Raw genomic sequence first — 18,919 nt, 5'->3', positions numbered from 1 at the left:
AGTGCAAATAGGTTGTTCGTTTATATAAGCACTGTGACCCAAATGAGGACTAGTGCAACAGAAATTGGATGGATGGATGTTTGCCCTTGCGTTGATCTTTGTTTAATAATCTGTTAACAAAAAAACGTGAGCGGCCGTGTGAACTCACCACTAACATCTTTTCCCAGGATTCCCTTGGCTTCCTTTACGGTGGCCATCAAGCAGTAGACAGGTGGCTGTAAGATGCAAACAATCTACTTACTTGAACTTGAAATGAACAAGTGAAACTTTATGGCAGTGTTGGGAAAATAAAGCTTCATGAAGCACTTGCGATATTTATTTTTTTACTCTTGATGCTCTTCGTTTAAATGTAAAAGCTAGTGCAACGTTAATTGATTACATTTTCATTGCATCTTTAAACATATCACAAGGGCTTTATGAAGCTTCATTTGTCCAACACTACTTTTTGGTAGTGAAAAATGAAATAATTACAGGAAAAAAAAACGTGCATTCTGGAATTTCTCACCTGTGAATTCTGTACTTTCTCCATCAGAGAGTTGTGTTCAGATTCTGTCATTGTGAGAGCCTAGTAGAAAAGTTCATTTTTATATAATAGTTTTTAGCCCCCTGTGCAACATCCACTACTAGAAAAAAAATAGGTTTATTCGGCTTTTTGGTGAAATTTCAAGACAAACTAAAATGCGCAGTAACGTTTACAACACCTCACCTGAAAGCCAGTTTTATGCAAGTTATTTTGAGTAGTGCAATGATGGCAAGTATGACTTGAAGGTGATCACCTCTTTGATGTACTGGTGAAGTTGGCTATCTGCAAAGACCTCAGTTGATACCGATTTTCCCACCTTGTGTGCAATTGTGTACAACAACTCCTTATACAGGGGTTTCAGCTTTAAATAGAAGCAAAGTAAGATATTATTAAAAGTATCAAACCTTACAATGTGAGTGATGAGATGACATACCTCCATCTCTTTGAGGTGATGGGCTTTATCTTCTGGATTTTCTTCATCTTTAAAATCCTTAACGGAAACAAGCCACTGCTTACAGTAATAGTGGGTTTATAAAATGACCATGTTCCTACGTTCCGTTTAGGTTTTGAGTGTGCTCACCCTCCTGTATCGGATTCTTCTTGTCTGGCCCAGTTTGCGCGCATGGCCCGGAGAATACTAACAAGGAAAAGATCATAAAACACGGCTCTGGGATTGTAGAATAGATATTGCACAGTGTTGTTGCAAGGTACAACAAATTTGCAATACCTGCTTGATTCTTGATGAGCGAAGGTTCTGGAAAGTAGATCATAAAAAGGACTATTCAAAAACAGGACGTAATAATTATTGCTGTATTTATGTTTAAACGTGATGTTCAACAAGCAGGTGGCAAATCCAAGTCCAGAAAGTAAAAACCCTGCCACAGTTTGGCTTTAGCCCCAGGTGCTAGCTAGTTAGCTAGCTCCTATGGTGCTCGTTTACCTGCTAGGGAGCTAGCTAGCTATCATCAATGGCTAACGCCAAAATGTGGCAGGGTTTTTACTTTCTGGACCTGGATTTGACACCTCTGTCAACAAGAAGAACTTTTGATCACTTAATTATAGTATTTGTTACAACCTTCCTCTTTTTGCAGATTGTGAAACTGAAACTGAGGCAACAATGAGGTAACAATATCCAATGCAGGGAAAGACATGTCAAGTAACAAGCTTTTTTTTTTTTTTTCTCAATGGAGTATGAACAGTACAGCTTGATAAGTGCTATTAAGACATGTGAAACCCTCAAAGGACAAATAATCAAACTGTGAAAATATTTATTTTCTGTTGTACTAAAATAGACTGCTTAAGTTCCGCTCTGTATCATCTGATCCAAGCTCACAATTGTGATTCATATCACCAATGCTCAAAATAGTCATTTGGCATTCGTCACTCCCTTGCAAGCGCCCACATTTGACTTTTAAAATCGTTGTACCTACTGTATCATATATACAGATTGATTGCAGATGTTGGACTGTAAGACAAATATTACAGAGTGTGTCTAATAACGTGGCCAATTCTCGCGCAAACCAACTCATTTTCGAACAAAATGCTACATTGAAAAACTAAGTCTAATGTTAAACACAAGTTTAATTTAGTTAAATGTTTTACTTTTTCGTTTCTAGGGTGAAAATGCCATTCACAAACAATGAAATGGCATTTTGTGTGTTAGAAAAGGTCAAACAAGGTCATTTCCAAAGAAATTATATAATAATACACCAACTACATAAGAGGTTTGCAAAAATTCCAAATGGGATGCCAAAAGTGAAATTGTTGTGTCACATGCGCAGGTTACAAAATTCATATCAATTTAAATTGGTTGTTAAAATGTTGATATATTTTTTTACTTAGTAACTCAGATATTCATATTTCAATCTGTCAAATTTTGAGAAACACCCAGCATATTTACACTTTTTATTTTATTTTATTTTATTAAACATATACATACATATAGGCTACTGTATATATTCTACAGTGCCACATTTTGTACTAAAAAATAAATGTTATTTATGAATGACAATTTTAAAAAAAGTCTTGGAAAATTTTAATCCTTCACATCGCTTATAAGAAAATGACAAGTGATTATCACTATTCCACCGTTCATTGAAGAAACGGTGACTTGACTGCATTTTTTGACCAACCCCGATGTACAGCCCTTACTTGTTCAGGTGTTTTGAGTAGATGGTCCACTGAGCTGGTGGTCTCCCTTTGAGTTGACATAATGTCACTGTCTGATAAGCTGCCAGTGTGTCCTGCTTGTGTGAACAACGATGCACGCGCAAAGGCTTTGACAAAACTGCCACACAGGAAGTCATCACTTCCTGTAAAATGAGGTAGCACATATGATTGTGACTCAACATACACTACCCTAGATTGTACCTGAATGTGTGAGCGTTTTAAAACGACCTTATTCTCCTGAAAACACAAACCAAGGAACATTTCCAACACTTTTTAAGACCCACTTGTGTGAACAACACAAACAAACTCATCAAACTAGTCAAAACACGGCATTCTGATTGACATTGGATTTGTGGAATAGGAATTAACCCCTTAACGTTCCGATTTTTATCCACATCAGGAGGCAGCCATTTTGCCATTTGCTGTCGACTGAAAATGACATCACAGTTGCTCAGGGCTCAGGTAACGACCAATTACAGTTCACCTGAGTTTGGTCATGTGACATTCCCAAAATGAGCCCCATCAGTTTTGAGGTTGGGCGCAAGACTTAGACTTAGATTATGAATTAATTGAAATCTTATGTCATTATGTGTGAGACATTTTTCCCACATGTAAAGGGATAGTCATATTTTACATGAATTATTAACCCGTTCAATTAACTAAATATTACAGATTTAGACCAGGTTAAAAAAAAAAATCTATAATCTTGTGTTTTTAATTATCTGCAGACTTGCAGTATATTGTGTTCTTGCCAATGATTACTTCATTACAAAATCTTCGGTGACTTTAATTTCAAAGAACCTGTGTTGTTATGCGCAGTATACGCCGCTAGGTGTCAGAAACACTGCAGTACTTTGTGCTCGTATTTGTATTAGAGGTTTCGGAATAGCAGTCCGTGACCGTAGTAGTAAAATAATAATAATAACAATAACAATAATAATAAATATTTTTGGGTGGTGGGGGGATGGGGGGGGGCTCCAAAATTACTCAGAATGTTTTATTTTTTAAGTGAATGCAATGTGGTACCGACTTGTGAGTGACGTGTTATGATGTCATCTGTGGGCGTTTCCTTCGACTTACGCGCAGGTGCAGCACCGAAGTTAGCAGCGTAAACATCTTAAAATTCAGTTTCTAATCGTACTAAGGCTTCAGACAGGCCTATAGATTGTGATAAATCGCGACAGAAGAACGTACACGATCGTCGCCTTGCTGTCGGGGAGTGCGGAGGCCCGTCAACATGACTCTTAACCAGAACCATTCGGAGTCCGGCGGAGTCATTATCAACAACAGTGAAAGGTAGCAACGGGCTAGCGAAGCTAACACTGTTAACATAATACAGTAGACTGTAGAATGTTTGACTAATATAGCGGCAATTCAGTGTCATTATACGCACTTAGGTAGCCTTCAAAGGCACAACTTGGAATGACGCATTTTAGATCGGCTAGCTTAGTTTTCCTATTACCTCACCAGTTACGTCAACGTAATTGTCGTTTTGTTTCCACAGTCATGTAAATCGAAATGAAGAGGTAACGTTAGCGGATTCTTCTAGAACTCACTAGAATAGCTCCTTAACAGCTGACCCAGAATTAGATTAGTGTGATCTGTCAGGAGATAGCATGTACGGTACTGTTCAATGCTTCTTCTTTTTTTTTATTAAAAAAGAAAATAAATACACGCATACATATATATGTAAACAGTTGTACATACACAACATAATAACATTTTTTTTTAAGCTGTGACATCATTGTTCTACTTTATTCAATAAAATAAAATAAAAACAAGATTCTGTTCGAAAAGGGTGTAAGGAAGAAGTAAAATGACTTATCTAGTCCCACTTCTTATTCCTCGTCAAAATGTATCACTTAAATTCACCCTGAAACCTTGTTCAGGTTATAACAAATAATTTAGATTGCAAACACAGTAACAGCAAAATCAGGCAAATAACAACATAAAACACAAAATTTAAGGAAAAATAAAGAAATTGACATAGCTGGTTCTTCTATTCTTTTTCTGCTCTGTATCTGTTTAATATTTCAGTTTTAAAGATGTATTTAAACCTACCTATTGTTTTACATGATTTCAGTTCATCACTGCACCTGTTTCATAGTGTAACTCCTTTCATAGTAGTTCTAACGAAAAAGTCCCTCTGAGATTATGTTTGCTTTCTCTGTTGGAAAAACCTTTGGATGCTATTTGGCAACTGCTGATTTTTAACTTTACACATAACCTGGATTGTTTTATAGTCAACCAGATCCTTAAGTTTTAATGTATTCAATTTGATGGAGAGTTGGTTTGTTGGTTCCCTGCAGGTGGATTTATTTCTAATTCGTATTGCTCTTTTCTGCAGGATTAATATAGGCTCTGTATTTGTTTTGTATGTATTCCTCCACACTTCCACACAGTAATGAAGGAGTGTGAAGGCGCAGTACAAAATGTATAATGAGGATGTATTTAGAAAATATCTGTCTTCATGTAAAATTGACACCGACTTTGCTATTTTTCCTTTGATGTAGTTAATGTGAGATTTCCATCCCAGTTTCTCATCTTTTAGAACACCCAAGAAATTTTATTTTAGATACTCTTCCGATCTCTATATCGTTTATCATAAGCTTTTAGTTGAACAAGTTGAACAGTTTTCAAATATTATAAATGTTGTTTAGTGTTAGTTTATTCGATCTAAACCAACTCTTCAATTTTTATAGCTCATCACCAACTTCATCCAAAAGTTTTTCCAAATTGTCCCCACAACAGAGCAAATTGGTGTCATCAGCAAATAATGTCAACTTTAATGAACCAGAGACAAATATTATTAATATATAAAATAAACAACAATGGCCCCAACACTGATCCCTGAGGAACCCCACACCTAACACCTAAAAGTTGTGATTTTCCCAAGCCTATTTGTACATATTGTTTTCTGTTACTCAAGTAACTAAGTAAGCCATGCAAGTGCTACCCCTCATATCTCATATTTCTGTAGTTTCATTACTAATAGTGTGTGATCAACCGTGTCAAAAGCTTATTTTTTTAAATCTAAGAACACTCCCACTGCATATTTTCTTTTTTTCTATAGCAGTTGTTACCTCTTCCACGAATTCCATAAGTGCCGTTGAGGTAGTCTTGTTTCTCCTGAATCCATATTGTTGATCATAAAGTATGTTATGCTTAGTGATGAAGTCGTATAATCTTATGTAAAATATTTTTTCCATTACTTTTGCGAATTGTGGGAGCAGAGAAACTGGTCTATACTTGGAAAGAATCTCCTGCCTTATGACAGGGTAGGATTTCATTTTAGTTGGAAAAACACCCGTTTTTTTAGGGATTGATTACATGTATGCACGAAGGGTTTTACTACACAGTTAATTATTTGCTTAACCAATGACATGTCAATACCATCACAATATGTAGATTTCTTTCCCTTAAAACTTTTCACAATGTCAGTCATTTCTTTTTAATTTGTTCCTTTTAAGAACATGGTTTCAGCAACTTGAATAGTTTTACTTTCAATCTCATTTCTATCACCTGAGATTTAAAGTAAAACTATTCAAGCTGCTGAAACTATATTCTTAAAAGGAACAAATGAAAAAATAAGCCTAATCCTTTTACAAAACTCAAAAGGAAGTGATGGGCAGTTTTTTGGTCACCTGACAATTGCACTCTAATTTAACACAATATGTTAATGTCAGCGTTTTGATGAACCATGACAACGTGGAGCTGGTCTTCGGCGACACGGATGGTTTACCGGAAGCCTTCAGAAAGAGCAAGAAGGGCAGCATCTACCTTACTCCATACAGGGTGAGAGAGTTTTTCCTCGCATATCTTAACTTTTGATTGTGGAAAGCTGCAGTTTAATGTTTTATTTTTTTCCCACCCTCTTCCATTTCAGGTGATTTTTGTGGCTAAAGGTCGAGATGCACTCAGGTCTTTTATGATGCCTTTCTATTTGACGAAAGGCTGTGAGGTCAAGCAACCTGTAATGGGAGCAAATTACATCAAGGGGACCATCAGCGCTGAACCTGGAGGTCAGTTTTCTAGTAACTGGCAATTTTTGATTATTATTATTCTTTTAATTAGGGATGGACCCATAATCGGCCCGGCCGATAATATTATATATATAATATGATATATATAATATGATATTCAGCATTTTATGAATATCGGCATCGACCTCTTTTTTTTGTTTTGATGGCCAATATATTAAAAACGGTCATTTTTGCTCCGACGAGCGCTTTTCTCCTCCGTCAGCAGCTGTTGACTCCTTGCAACATTGGCCCGCCAACAGCACCATCTGATTGGTTGCTCGTGCAGTGCTAACAGCCACTAAGCAGCAAATAGCGGCTATTAGCCCATGAGCTAACCAGCTAGCTTGTAAATTAATGGCTATTAGCCCGCTTTAGTTTGCGGGCTAACCTAATAGCCGTTTTTTAGCGGCTATTTGGGAGTTATCCCGGGGTTAGCGTGTGGGTGAACGGTTAGCCTGCAAGCTAACAGTTAGCTCGCGAATTAGCAGTTATTTGCAAGTTAGCGTGCGGGTGAATGGTTATCCCACAAGCTAACCGTTAGCTCGCGAATTAGCGGCTATTAGCTTAGCCCGTGGGCTAACCTAATAGCCGTTTTTTAGCGGCTATTTGGGAGTTATCCCGGGTCAGCGTGTGGGTGAATGGTTAGCCCACGAGCTAACCGTTAGCTTTATATCAGCTTCAAATATCGGTTATCGGCCTCCCTGACTACCGATAATCTGTATCGGCCCTGAAAAAAGCATATTGATCTGTCTCTACTTTTAATTCATTCTGTGTTGGTATTCTTGGCGGTTAGGCGGCTGGGAGGGCAGCACAAGCTTCAAGCTGGTCTTTTCTGCGGGTGGAGCCATCGAGTTTGGACAGTGCATGCTGCAGGTTGCTACTCAGGGTGAGGACACTAAATGTGACAAGAACTCTCTTTCTTGGATGTTAACAAGATAGAATAAAACACATACTATATACCCTGTCCTCCCATCATGCTTTGTGTCCTTCAGCTTCCAGAGGCCAGCCGGTCATTCCAGGGTTCGATGGATGCCCTTTCATGGCTAACGGGGCCTATACTTACCCGCCTCCGCCTTCTAACGGGGCGTATCCTGCCGGACCACCGCCAGGCTACGCCTACTCCAACGCCACTCCGCAAGGTAGCTTCTCGAAGAAAAAAAACAAAAAAAACTGCAGAGTGAGTCCTTCTGATGTTGTATTTTCTGCACCATGCAGACGGCTTCTACCCCAACCCTCCAGCATTCGATAGCGCCGCAGCCTACATGGCTCCACCTCCGTATTCATCTGCGCTGGGGCAGCAGCCCCCGCATGACCCTAAAGTCCCCTCTTCAGCTGCAGGTGAGTGTCTGGCAGAATTGTGCTTTATGGAGTGCCATTTTTCACCAGTGTTGTCTAGTTTTTTCATCTTTTTTTCCCCCCAGCTGAGGCTAAAGCGGCTGAAGCCGCAGCCAGTGCTACTAGCTGTTCCATGCAACCGCCTACACATGTGTACCTGCCCGAGGTAAGTCTCTCAATATATTTTGGAGTTGAAAAAGGGCAAGCACCACACCCACTATTTGAGCATCTAATAGTGACGGGAGAATGAAGCTTCATGAAACACTTGCAATATTTTTTTTACTCCTCTAGATGGTGCTCTTGGTTTAAAGATGCAGTGGAAATTGATGACATTTCAACTGCATTTATAAACCAAGAGCATCATCTTGATGAGTAAAAAAATATCAAGTGGTTCATGAAGCTTCATTTTCCAGTCACGAGAGTGGTGCCATATCAAAGTTGAATGTATCGCTTACTTAAAACATCTAAAATGAAAAATTTCCCGTTAAAATGAATAGAAATGCCATCAATCCATTCACCCAATCCCCAAAAAATCCCCCAATTTTTTCTTGAGTTTTAAGGAAATTAGCACTATATTATATTGTTCTTGCTGTACAAGAATGATGTGTAATTGCACATCCACTACAGTAGGTGGCACTGCCGCAAGAAGTATTAGCTCCTCTGCAGAGGCGTACTTAGCACAATTGTGTAGACAAATGACATTATTTATAGTCGCGGTGGAGAGTTGGGGCGGTGTAGCAAAAGATAATTGAGAAGCACTGATATAGTTACATATCGAGTTGCGGCTAATCAATAATCAAATGAATCTAATTATTTAGATAATAGATAGATAGATAGATAAGTAGGGAACTTGTTTAATTTAAAATTGTTTAAATCCTTGGAATTTCTACCTTTTAAATATTGTCCCAATGTCTCGATTCCTCCATGAAAACAAATTGATGATCTTTGTTTTGTTTTCCTTCAAAATAAGACATTTGCAAACATCTGCTTTTACTCTTTTTTTTCTTTTTCTTTTTTGGGTGCCAATTTTCTGATGAATGTTACGGACAAAACCAGTAATTGAAAAAGTATCACTTTAGTTTGTGCATTTTCTGCACTTTCAATTTCAAAATAATTTTTGTTTAATCTGATTAGGGCTGTGCAATTAATTGAAATTGAATTACAGTTTCAATTATTACACTCCATATTTACAAAATCAGTATTATCGTAAACCAATTTTTTTTTATTAATACCAATTCTGAGTTGTTTAAATGTATACATTTGCACCTTTTTAAAATATTACTATTTATGTAAACTTAACTATACATAAACTATTTTAATAAATTTAATTTCATCCAAAAGGAACTTGTATAATTATAGTATTTCAAATCATTGTATTTGTCTTAATATATATTTTTTTACGCTTAAATATTTTCTTGTTTTGTACCAAAAAAACAAATGATTGTCCTAATTGTGATTTTAATTATTACCAAAATAATCGTTATTAATATTTTCTTCATAATCGAGCAGCCCTAAATCCGAAAATAATCATAATATTAAATAACGATTAAAATAATGGTTAGTTTCAAACCTAGTTGTATAGTTATGCTCTGCAGAATGCAGACAAACTAAGACTTTCAAACAATAATCTGCAGTCATATCAGTTTTCTCAGGGGATAAATAGATAATAATTCTAATACCCTATTGTTATCTTGCCTGTCTACACGTGGTTTTGTATTGCTGATTTCCTTCGTAACAGTATTTGTAATTTTGTATTTTTGTATTTTTGCGTAGGATAAGCCTCCCCCGTATTCTCCTCCAGAAGACAAAAAGAACCAGTAGACCTGTTTTATTTTCGCTCGCTGTGGACTCCCATCTACATCGACCACCCTTTCAATTCCATTTGTTTGGATCATTCCCTCTTTTTCTTGTCTTCCAAAACACATTCTACTCTTTCATTTGTCCTCATTCCAGTACACGCATGACGTACATCACATACCCTTTGGGCGACATGAAGTGATCTCATACTGGATAAAAGAGCTTGTTGCAAGATTCCCTCGATGCTTACCTTTGCTCTGATTTATGTGATGTTGTACTGTACGCCAACCAGCTATGACAGAATTTTTATGGTACAATTTGCTCTGCGATTCTATCCTGTGTGCTAAATGAAGTAATTTATTTTTTTACCATTTAACTGTACATATTTAGAAGATAATATATAGCTTGTCGGGATGGAGGCATCCTGTCTGCTTTGACACATGACGCCGGATGAGAGGACCGCATAGATTAGAGCCCATGATCCGGGATTAAGATCAGACAGTGGAAGGTGGGTCACAGCGATGTACAGACAGGAAGGATTATGTTTGTTATGTTTTATGGCGTTCAAAAGCTGCCACCAGTTTTCGACAGTTCACAAATTACCGTAGACTAACAAATGGTCTCAATTTGAATTGGAAGTCTTTTTTTGGAGATCGCCTGGACTTCCTCAAGTCATCTGTGTACTGGATGTTAAACGGTTCTTTGCTGATCTTGGGGCTCGTGCTTGCCCAAGCATGGCTGAAACTATGATGAAGCTTTGCAATTATTAATGACAGCTAATGCAACCAGTAGGCATTTATTAAATGGATCTTGTTTAAAGTTTAAATGTGGTGCTTTTTAAATTTTATTTATTTTGTGCTACAAGTTAAATGTTGGTTTACCTACTAGACCAGTGGTTCTTAACCTTGTTGGAGGTACTGAACCCACTGATGTGAATGTATGGCTGGATAGCCCATACACACCCGTGCAAGCCGTTGAAGTCACAGGGCGGCCATCTTGCTCCTCCCATCTTGCGAGCAGACCACTATAAACTATACGGTATACGTACAGATTAGACATATACAGCTCGTAAGCAGTTAGTATAGGGCAGGGGGGTTGTGGCAGGGTGGTCACAATTTTTAACAAGTAAAAAAAAATAAGTGGACGGTATGTGCAGCTTTGAAGACCCACTTATTCTTTTATTGCTCAGTTTTTCAAACTCCACTATTAGATTTGAAAGAGTAATCTTTTGTTGAATTAGTTATAATTCTTTACAATACAAGTTTCCTCCTGTTAACATTAAGCATATAATTTTTACATGTATTTAAGGCAAGTTGTAAAAAGTCTGAAGTCCTTTTGTTTATGTTTAACAAATTTAAAACACCTTAAATCATGCTGTTTCTAGGAAGTACTGTTTCAAATGTTCTCCAATTTCGATACTGTAAATGTATAGGATCGTATGCCCAGAAACTTCTTGGGAGGAGCAATATGGCGGCTTCATAAGTCGTGGCCTATCGGCTATCCAGTCAAATATTCAGATCAGTGACTGAACCCCCTTATTTTCTTATGCACATTTACAGAGCCCTTCTTTATTGAAAAAAGTACAAATATTTTTTTTTCCCTCTTCAAATTCAAGACATAGTTATAGGGCAGGGGTCAGGGACCTTTACTGTCAATAGAGCAATTTTAGGCCAAATAAATAACAAATAAAATCTGTCTGGAACCGCAAAACCTTTGAACATTGTGATGAACAAAACAGTATAGATTTATGGTAATTTTCTGCCTCTCTTCTTCCTTTTTTTGACATTTTTGGCAATTTTGTGGTAATTTTGTTGACAATTTTGTATTCATTATTTTAATTTTTTTGGTATTTCTTATTTTGTTTTTGGACATTTTATAGTTTATTTCTATTTTTTTTGGGGGGGGGGGTGCAATTTCAATGACATTTTATGGTACTTTTCTGCCTTCTGTTGTTTTTGAACATTTTATGGTTACTTTGAGCATTTTCGTTTCTGCCTTTTTAATAATAATTTGTGTACATTATGTGATCATTTTCTGCTCGTTTTGGACATTTTTAGGTATTCTTTTATTTTTCAAAATGTTTTATCTACCTTTTATCTCTTTCTGACAAATTACAAATTTGCTGACAAAGTCACATGTGGCTTCAAACCCGCAGGTTGCAGACCCCTGGTATAGGGTTTACTGGTGAACAAAATAAACAGGGAGAGTAGCCTTTTCATCAAATCTGGCTCTCTTCAGCTTGAATTCACTCAGCGCACATTAAAACACCCACCTGTTTTCTTAAGATGAAACCCAGTGACAGCAGATACAATGAAAACGGCAGAGGCCCCAGAATTGAACCCTGTGGAACACCATTTGTTTGTTTCACCAAACCCCTGGGGTTCAATAAAACCCAGGTTAAAAACCACTGTACTAGACAGAAGTCCAGCCATATAACTGAAACACGGCAGGGATTGTAGCACTTCCGTTTGGGCCTCACACTTGTGAAAATTCCGCTAGCACTTATCGCTAATTTAAAGATGCCAGCCTTAAATAAACACAAGACATGTTACACTTAAAAATTAGTAATGTTCATACAGAATTACCATATTACCAATTATCATAAAAAGTGACAAAGCTCCTTCACTTGCAATGTGATTTTTGGGTTTTTGTGAATCTCCACTTTGGATGGCTTGATAGTTGTAATAGGAAAATTAAGCTTCATAAAGCACTTGCAATATATATTTTTTTACTTCTCTAGATGGTGCTTAATATAAAAGCTAGTGCAATGGAAAGTGATTCAATTTCCGCTGTATCTTTTAACCAATAGTGCAATTTAGAGGAGCAAAAAGATATAAAAAGTGCTTCATGAAGCTTCATTTGTCTATCACGAACTGCAGGAAGCACTTTATTTATTTATTTATTTTTTTCTCATCTCCTTTTAGTTTAAAGATGTAGTGGAAATTTTGTCACTTTCCATTACACTAGCCTTTACATTTATAGGGCAAGAGCACCATCTAGAGGAGTAGAAAATATTGCAAGTGTTTCATGGAGCTTCATTTGTCCATCACTACCTAAAACTCATTCACTCCCAGCCATTTTCACTGAAGCAACCCCCTTTGCTCCCGGCTGTTTTACTGGATTTTGACTGCTTTTGCAAGGGTCACAGAATATTGTGTTCTATTGTTACAAAAACATGGAACCTACCAAAAGAAAGATTAAAGTATCTTCTTTCATCAGGAAAAAAAGTACATTTGTATTAGCATTAGAATATAGCTAAGTTTCATCATTATTCACAAATCTGTTTAAAACATTGGGGAAAATAGCTTTTTGCAACATGGCCCTGGTTGATCTCTTATACTCTGCTGCCACCTGCTGGCTGTTTTTGTAATAACTACCATTGCTTTAAGCGTTCTCTTCAGTTCAGAGGCTGCATCAAAGCCTTCTGTGCGGCATAAAAAACATAAAAACTGTATAAATACGTATTTGGGAGCATGGTAATATTTAAACTAGAACATATTTATACGTTTTGGGGAGCAAATGAGTTAAAAGTAAAAAAAATTAAAAAGCAGTCAAATGAGCTTGTGCAACACGGCTTACTGTCCACATTTAAAAAGCCCAAAAAGTTAGGCTTAAATTACAAAAAAATTATTTATAAAAGGGATTTGGACTAAAAGGAAATTTCATGCAGCAATACTGTGCGTCAAAAGGAAAACAAAAGTGCAAACAAAACACTCCATAGTGGAAGGAATAATCAGAAAAAACGATTTGATATAATAGGGGACATTGATAGCGTAGTGGTTCACACAGCTGGCGCACTGACCCAAAACCAGGACAGGTTTCAACTTCCCCCAACCTTGATGATGTGACTTCTCAGCTCCAATAAAAAGCAAAACAAGCTCTACGCACTCATATGGAGCAAAGCGTGATGTTGACGCCCTCTCCTATCCAGCAAGCGGGGAAGACCTCCTGGGTGAAGGCACAGTGGAAGGCATGCAGCCTGACGTGTCCGTCGCCGTAGAAGGCGAGCGTCCCCGCGTCGTAGTCCAGCAGCATGCCGATACGGCCGTGCTGAGACGATCCCACCAGGGTCTCCCTGCGGCCGTTGTGCCAGGCGTTGTTCTGCTTCTCGTCCAGCTGCAGGCTCCACGAGACTTCGTTCATTCCCAGCATGCACCTGCGACCTTTCTCTTTTCTGGGGATGGTGCTGTAGGTGACCTGAGGAGAATGTCACCCCATTAACATATGTCAGAGCCGACTTGAAATATGTGAAGTCGGCATCTACCCCCAGGTAGGCCCAAGGTTTGGACACCTCCAGCTCCCAGTAGTGCTGGCCGTGTTTGAAGCCTTGGCTGCACAGCACCTGCCAGGTGTGATCAAAACGAGATTCGTGCTCGATGGCGGGACGTAGACCGGAAGTCAGGTGCTCCGCTCTCCGGTTCTCTTGTGACAATAATAGATTGCCATTGGCTGTGTCGGGGTCAAATTTCAGAAAGCATCTGTCTGGAGTCAAGAAGACGAGAATATGTTTTTATTTACTCAGTTTAGTTAGTTGGGCTTGTAGTATCCTTATAATGAAAAAAAAAAAAAAGAATTCCTGAAAATAAAATGTACTCTGAACTCTATCAAAAATGTAATAAAACCCAATAATGTAGTCATTTCACCAATAATGTAAAAAAAATTATAATCCTGACTGATATTGTAATAACATTTTTAGGTTGTGTAATGTATCAATTCATTACATTTTCAGGTGGGTCTTGATTTCTCAAACCTGATCATGTAAAACTTGACAGATCATGTAATATGTTCATAATCAGTCCAAAGTTCGACATTTTGTGTTTTGACAATCTAAGACTACTATATACATTCACGGCAAAAATTGGAGAATTTTGGTGTCAAATGTTGATTTCAACCCCCAAAGTGTATTTTTAACACTCTCTAATTTAAACGCAGGTCATTTATTTGACGGAATGGATTTATTTAGTGATAAACCAACTCTGCAGAGAATTAATCAAAGTAAGGAAACTTGATTAGAACTGCTCTGCCACAGAGACTTCTGGGATATGATGTTATAATATAATAAAATATTACATCACCTGTAAAAATGTTATTGCCATATCAGTCAGTTTTTTTTAATTACATTATTGGTGAAATGATTACATTATTGATTTTTATAAAATTTTTGATCAAGGGTAAATTTTATTACATTTTCAGGCATTATTACATTTTCAGCAAATAATTACATTATAGTGTGCTACATGCCGCAAAGACTGGCATATGATAAAATATATGTTAAATAATGTAATAAGGCATCACATTATCATAAACATGTTATTACAATATCAGTCAGAATATTATTACATTATTGGTGAAAATATTACATTATTGGGTTTTATTATATTTTTGATCGAGTACAAGTGCAAATGTTATTACATTTTCAGGCATTATTACACTTGCACAAGAATACTACGATTGACTGTCAGTATTTGCGTGTTTTTGTGTTTGCCATGCTTGTTATTATTTTCATATATGATTAATGCATTTTACTTCTGCTGGGTTTCTCTAGACATTCCATATGCACTTCTGCACTTTATAAACACACTATCCCAGTATTTGGTGCTCATAAGGTTATCTCATTGTTGTTTATAACCATGTCATTTGCACAATGACAAATAAATATTGAATTGAATTCTCAGCAAATAATTACATTATAGGATGCCGCAAAAAGACTGGGATATGATACAATATATATGTTATAATAATGTAATAAGGCATTACATTATCGTAAACAATAAACATGTTATTACAATATTACATTATTGGTGAAATTATTACATTACATAAACATATTATTACAATATTACGTTATTGGTGAAATTTTTACATTTTTGGGTTTTATTACATTTTTGATCAAGTTAAGTGCAAATTATATTATATTTTCAGGCGTTGTTACATTTTCAGGAAATTATTATTATCATTATTAATATTATTATTATTATTATAGGGTGTGACAGGGCTTAGTGATGATGTGGTGAAAATACAATCAAATCTAAATAGGCAATCACTTTTTCACTGCACGGGTAAATAAATAAATAAATCGTTCATTCTAAAGAGAGGACTTACAAGCATTCAGCCCCTCCTTCCCACCAGAATGGCTCGGAGCAGCTGGACTGGGAACCACAGCCAGAATGGGCCTCTTTTCCTGAGGAGAACCTGATGGAGAACAATTTGAATACACAGATTTAAAAAAAGGAGGAAAAAAAAGGGCAGTTGAATTCACAGTACCTTCTATGTCCTGACCCACAACAGTGCAGACGGCCCTTTCAAGGTCCTCAGCCACCAGCTTAGAGATCCGGGTCAGGACCTCTGTGATGCCACTTAATCGATCCTGCAGGTGGGGCGTTAAGTCTGAGGGAATTTTCTTGAGGCGTGGAACTTCTATGAGCATTGATTCCTATTGGAAGATATTAATAAAATTGGTTATTTTATACCTTCCTGGAATTAATTAGCAGAGTGATGTAATGATTCACGGTTGAGAGGTCCTAAATTTGAAAATTTATTTTTTCTATTCCTTTGTTTGAAAACATTTTGTTAATAACTATTTCAAAGTTACAATGAGTAAAGTGTGTGAGTACTAGTTATTCTAGTCCAGGGATCAACAATCTTTACTGTCAAAAAAGGCATTTTGGGCCAAATAAATAACAACAAATCTGTCTGGAGCTGCCAAACATTTGAACATTGTGATGGAGGAAACAGTGTGTTGTACCATAACAGAGAAATGTATAAAATATAAATTTTCTTTTATCTTTCGCCTTCCGTTATTGGATTTTTGTTGTTGTTTTTCAATATATATTTTTTTAGATTATTCTGCCTTTCTGTCAAATTTCTGACATTTTTGGCAATTTTATGTCATGTCAATTTTTTTTGCCTCTTTTTTTCCTTTCTTTGACATTTTATATATATTTTTTGACATTTTTTTCTGCATTTATTGCTATCAATTTTCCGACATTTTTAGCAATTATATGGATAATCTTTAGTAATTTTCGGGATTTCTTATTTTGTTTTTGGACATTTTAGTGTTACTTTTAACATTTTTTTCAGCATTTTTTTGCAATCAATTTTCGGACATTCTTGGAAATTTTATGGACATTTTATAGTAATTTTCGGGATTTCTTCTTTTGTTTTTTTGGACATTAATGGTTACCTTTTAAACATTTACTTTTTTGTCTTTAATTTTTTTTATCTGACATTAATGGGAATTTCATGGATTATGTTAATTTTCGGCTTTTCCTCTTCTTTTTGGGATATTTTATAGTCACCATTTGGACATTTTAAAACTTTTTCATCTACACTTTGCTTCGCTTTTTCTGGCAGCTTAAAATTTTTTACTTTAGATTTTTGGAATATTAAATTAGTATTATTATTATTATTGTATTTGATAATTAATTCATTTAAAGAATATTTTATCTAAAAAATAGTTAAACATATTTGTATTAATAATATTATATTATAACATTACAATATAATATAATATATAATCTACTAATTTTTATATAGATCCACAGGGAGCCACAGGAGAGGGACGATCGAGCCACATGCGGTTTCCAGTCATATATGTCAATTACGGGCAAACAGGTGACCGCGTGGTGACTCATTTGAATCATAATGGAGTCCTGCCTGGAACGAACAATAGACATAAAAAATGCAGTAAAACAACATTCCATCGGGCCAATTGTGAGTGTAAAAATAAGTGGTTCCAAACCTTGATGAGCTCTGTATCGGAGAGGTTGTGGAGCGCCGCTATCTTCGCCTGGCTCGCTCTCAGCTCCTGGACGCTCTCCTCCAGGTCAGAGAGACGCGCCGTCGCCTCAGAGATGGCCGCCTCTTTCTGCTGCTCCATGAAGCGCTCGGTGGCCTCCTGCCGCTCGCTTAGTATTTTGATCATGGTGGAAAACTTGGCTGTGACCCGATTGGATGTCTGCTGCATCGTCTCCTGAATATGAAAAAAATAATAACACAATGTAGGGAGGCTGCTGTAAAGTAACTGACAATGAAAGTAAAGCATTACCTTAGCTTGGTTGATATTTTCAGCTAGGTTGTTAATACTTTGCTTGGTTTCGTCAATCAGTTTCATCACCTCCTCATTCTTCTTCTCTAGTAATCGCTGCGTAAAACACACACACACACACACACAAAACAAACCAAGATAAATTAGAATATTTGAAAATGTTACATTACAGTAAATATTTTGTCTGTTTTGTGTACCTTTTGGGTTTTTTTCTCCGTCTCCAACAAGTCCTTCTCATGGTTCTTGCATTCCCTGAGGGCACACTCGCAGCACACTGACATTCTATCCTGCTTGCAGTAATAAACTAAAGGCTTATGATGTAGCTCACAAAGCAAGGATCCACCTTCCTCCTTCCCGCAGTCTTTGCAGGACGGCCCGGTGTTGCTGTTTGCAGCTTCAGTCAGGAGCGACAAGGACACATTACGCTTGACGGTGGGCCTGGTGACAAACTTCTGATTGCAGATGGGACAGTCTGGTCCAATGTCAGACATGCTTTTCGTGTCCCAATGGGTAGTGATGCACTTCTCACAGAACGAGTGGCCACATTGGATGGTGACCGGAATATGAAATCGCTCGAGACATATGGCACAGATCAGGTTTGAGCTCTGAGAATCCATCTCTGGAACAACAACAATGATGAATATGTGACTATAACAAACAAGAGGTTGGTCGTGGATGCTATCGCTGATACCTTACCTTGAGTGCATGTAGTAGGAATTTATAAATTAAAAAATAATAATTAAAATCTGCATAAATACCCGATCGCACTTTCTAAATCGCTCATGCAGTTATCTGATGGGTCGACAACAAAGCAGTTCACAACGAGACAAGCGCAGTTAGCAAACAGACGCTAACGCTAGCATTAGCCGGAGCGTTTCAGAACAAAACACCCAAACCGAAACATAGTAAAATAGATATTACAATTTATTCCAAATGGGTTTGACAAAAAAACAACGATATACATCATTACCACCTCTCGCAAAATTCACATCGCATCAAGACAGATGACAGCGTCAGCTGACCATT

General features: G+C 37.0%; 3 protein-coding genes across 6 annotated transcripts in view; 1 reads left to right on the top strand and 2 right to left on the bottom strand.

Annotated features, from left to right (window-relative positions):
* unc13d (unc-13 homolog D (C. elegans)) overlaps positions 1–4,182 on the bottom strand; it is a 14,229-nt gene extending 10,047 nt beyond the window's left edge. The window contains exons 1-8 of the mRNA XM_086064409.1: positions 4,086–4,182; positions 2,675–2,835; positions 1,251–1,277; positions 1,104–1,160; positions 957–1,013; positions 777–884; positions 506–565; positions 149–215 (exon numbers count right to left, since the gene is read on the bottom strand). Coding sequence (XP_085920535.1) covers positions 149–215; positions 506–565; positions 777–884; positions 957–1,013; positions 1,104–1,160; positions 1,251–1,277; positions 2,675–2,734 — 436 coding nt within the window. The 5' untranslated portion in view covers positions 2,735–2,835; positions 4,086–4,182. The remainder of the gene's footprint in view (positions 1–148; positions 216–505; positions 566–776; positions 885–956; positions 1,014–1,103; positions 1,161–1,250; positions 1,278–2,674; positions 2,836–4,085) is intronic.
* On the top strand, positions 3,749–10,672 carry wbp2 (WW domain binding protein 2). 2 transcript variants are annotated; one of them, XM_086064418.1, is made up of 8 exons: positions 3,749–3,988; positions 6,379–6,487; positions 6,579–6,714; positions 7,508–7,600; positions 7,707–7,853; positions 7,930–8,052; positions 8,136–8,215; positions 9,823–10,672. In XM_086064418.1, exons 1-8 carry the CDS (start codon positions 3,930–3,932, stop codon positions 9,868–9,870), a joined length of 795 nt encoding a protein of 264 aa, XP_085920544.1. In that variant the 5' UTR covers positions 3,749–3,929; the 3' UTR covers positions 9,871–10,672. The 2 variants fall into 2 exon arrangements, with proteins under 2 accessions (XP_085920544.1, XP_085920545.1); XM_086064419.1 differs by lacking the exon at positions 3,749–3,988 and adding an exon at positions 4,196–4,218.
* On the bottom strand, positions 9,660–18,919 carry trim65 (tripartite motif containing 65). Of its 3 annotated transcripts, none has more exons than XM_086064414.1 (8): positions 18,590–18,919; positions 18,091–18,512; positions 17,894–17,989; positions 17,588–17,818; positions 16,111–16,279; positions 15,949–16,038; positions 14,138–14,328; positions 9,660–14,043 (listed from the first exon to the last, which is right to left on the bottom strand). In XM_086064414.1, exons 2-8 carry the CDS (start codon positions 18,508–18,510, stop codon positions 13,735–13,737), a joined length of 1,506 nt encoding a protein of 501 aa, XP_085920540.1. In that variant the 5' UTR covers positions 18,511–18,512; positions 18,590–18,919; the 3' UTR covers positions 9,660–13,734. The 3 variants fall into 3 exon arrangements, with proteins under 3 accessions (XP_085920540.1, XP_085920538.1, XP_085920539.1); XM_086064413.1 differs by having other exon boundaries at positions 9,663–14,043; positions 14,111–14,328; XM_086064412.1 differs by having other exon boundaries at positions 9,660–14,328.

This window comes from Leptonotus elevatus, chromosome 20 (assembly GCF_054856555.1).
Source record: "Leptonotus elevatus isolate MCC_2025b chromosome 20, RoL_Lele_1.0, whole genome shotgun sequence".
In the NCBI taxonomy this organism is placed as follows: domain Eukaryota; kingdom Metazoa; phylum Chordata; class Actinopteri; order Syngnathiformes; family Syngnathidae; genus Leptonotus; species Leptonotus elevatus.
The sequence above is the reverse complement of the archived record's forward strand: the minus strand, read 5'-3'. Positions and strand labels throughout refer to the sequence as shown.

Bases quoted from the DNA above. Each gene is read 5' to 3' on its own strand.
- wbp2 (XM_086064418.1), top strand. From the start codon at position 3,930: ATGACTCTTAACCAGAACCATTCGGAGTCCGGCGGAGTCATTATCAAC. The intron at 3,989-6,378 runs GTAGCAACGGGC...TGTTAATGTCAG, and splicing joins ATTATCAACAACAGTGAAAG to CGTTTTGATGAACCATGACA. The intron at 6,715-7,507 runs GTCAGTTTTCTA...CTTGGCGGTTAG, and splicing joins CATCAGCGCTGAACCTGGAG to GCGGCTGGGAGGGCAGCACA.
- trim65 (XM_086064412.1), bottom strand. From the start codon at position 18,510: ATGGATTCTCAGAGCTCAAACCTGATCTGTGCCATATGTCTCGAGCGA. The intron at 17,819-17,893 runs GTAATGCTTTAC...TTTCATATTCAG, and splicing joins AAAATATCAACCAAGCTAAG to GAGACGATGCAGCAGACATC. The intron at 14,329-15,948 runs GTAAGTCCTCTC...TCTTGACTCCAG, and splicing joins GAAGGAGGGGCTGAATGCTT to ACAGATGCTTTCTGAAATTT.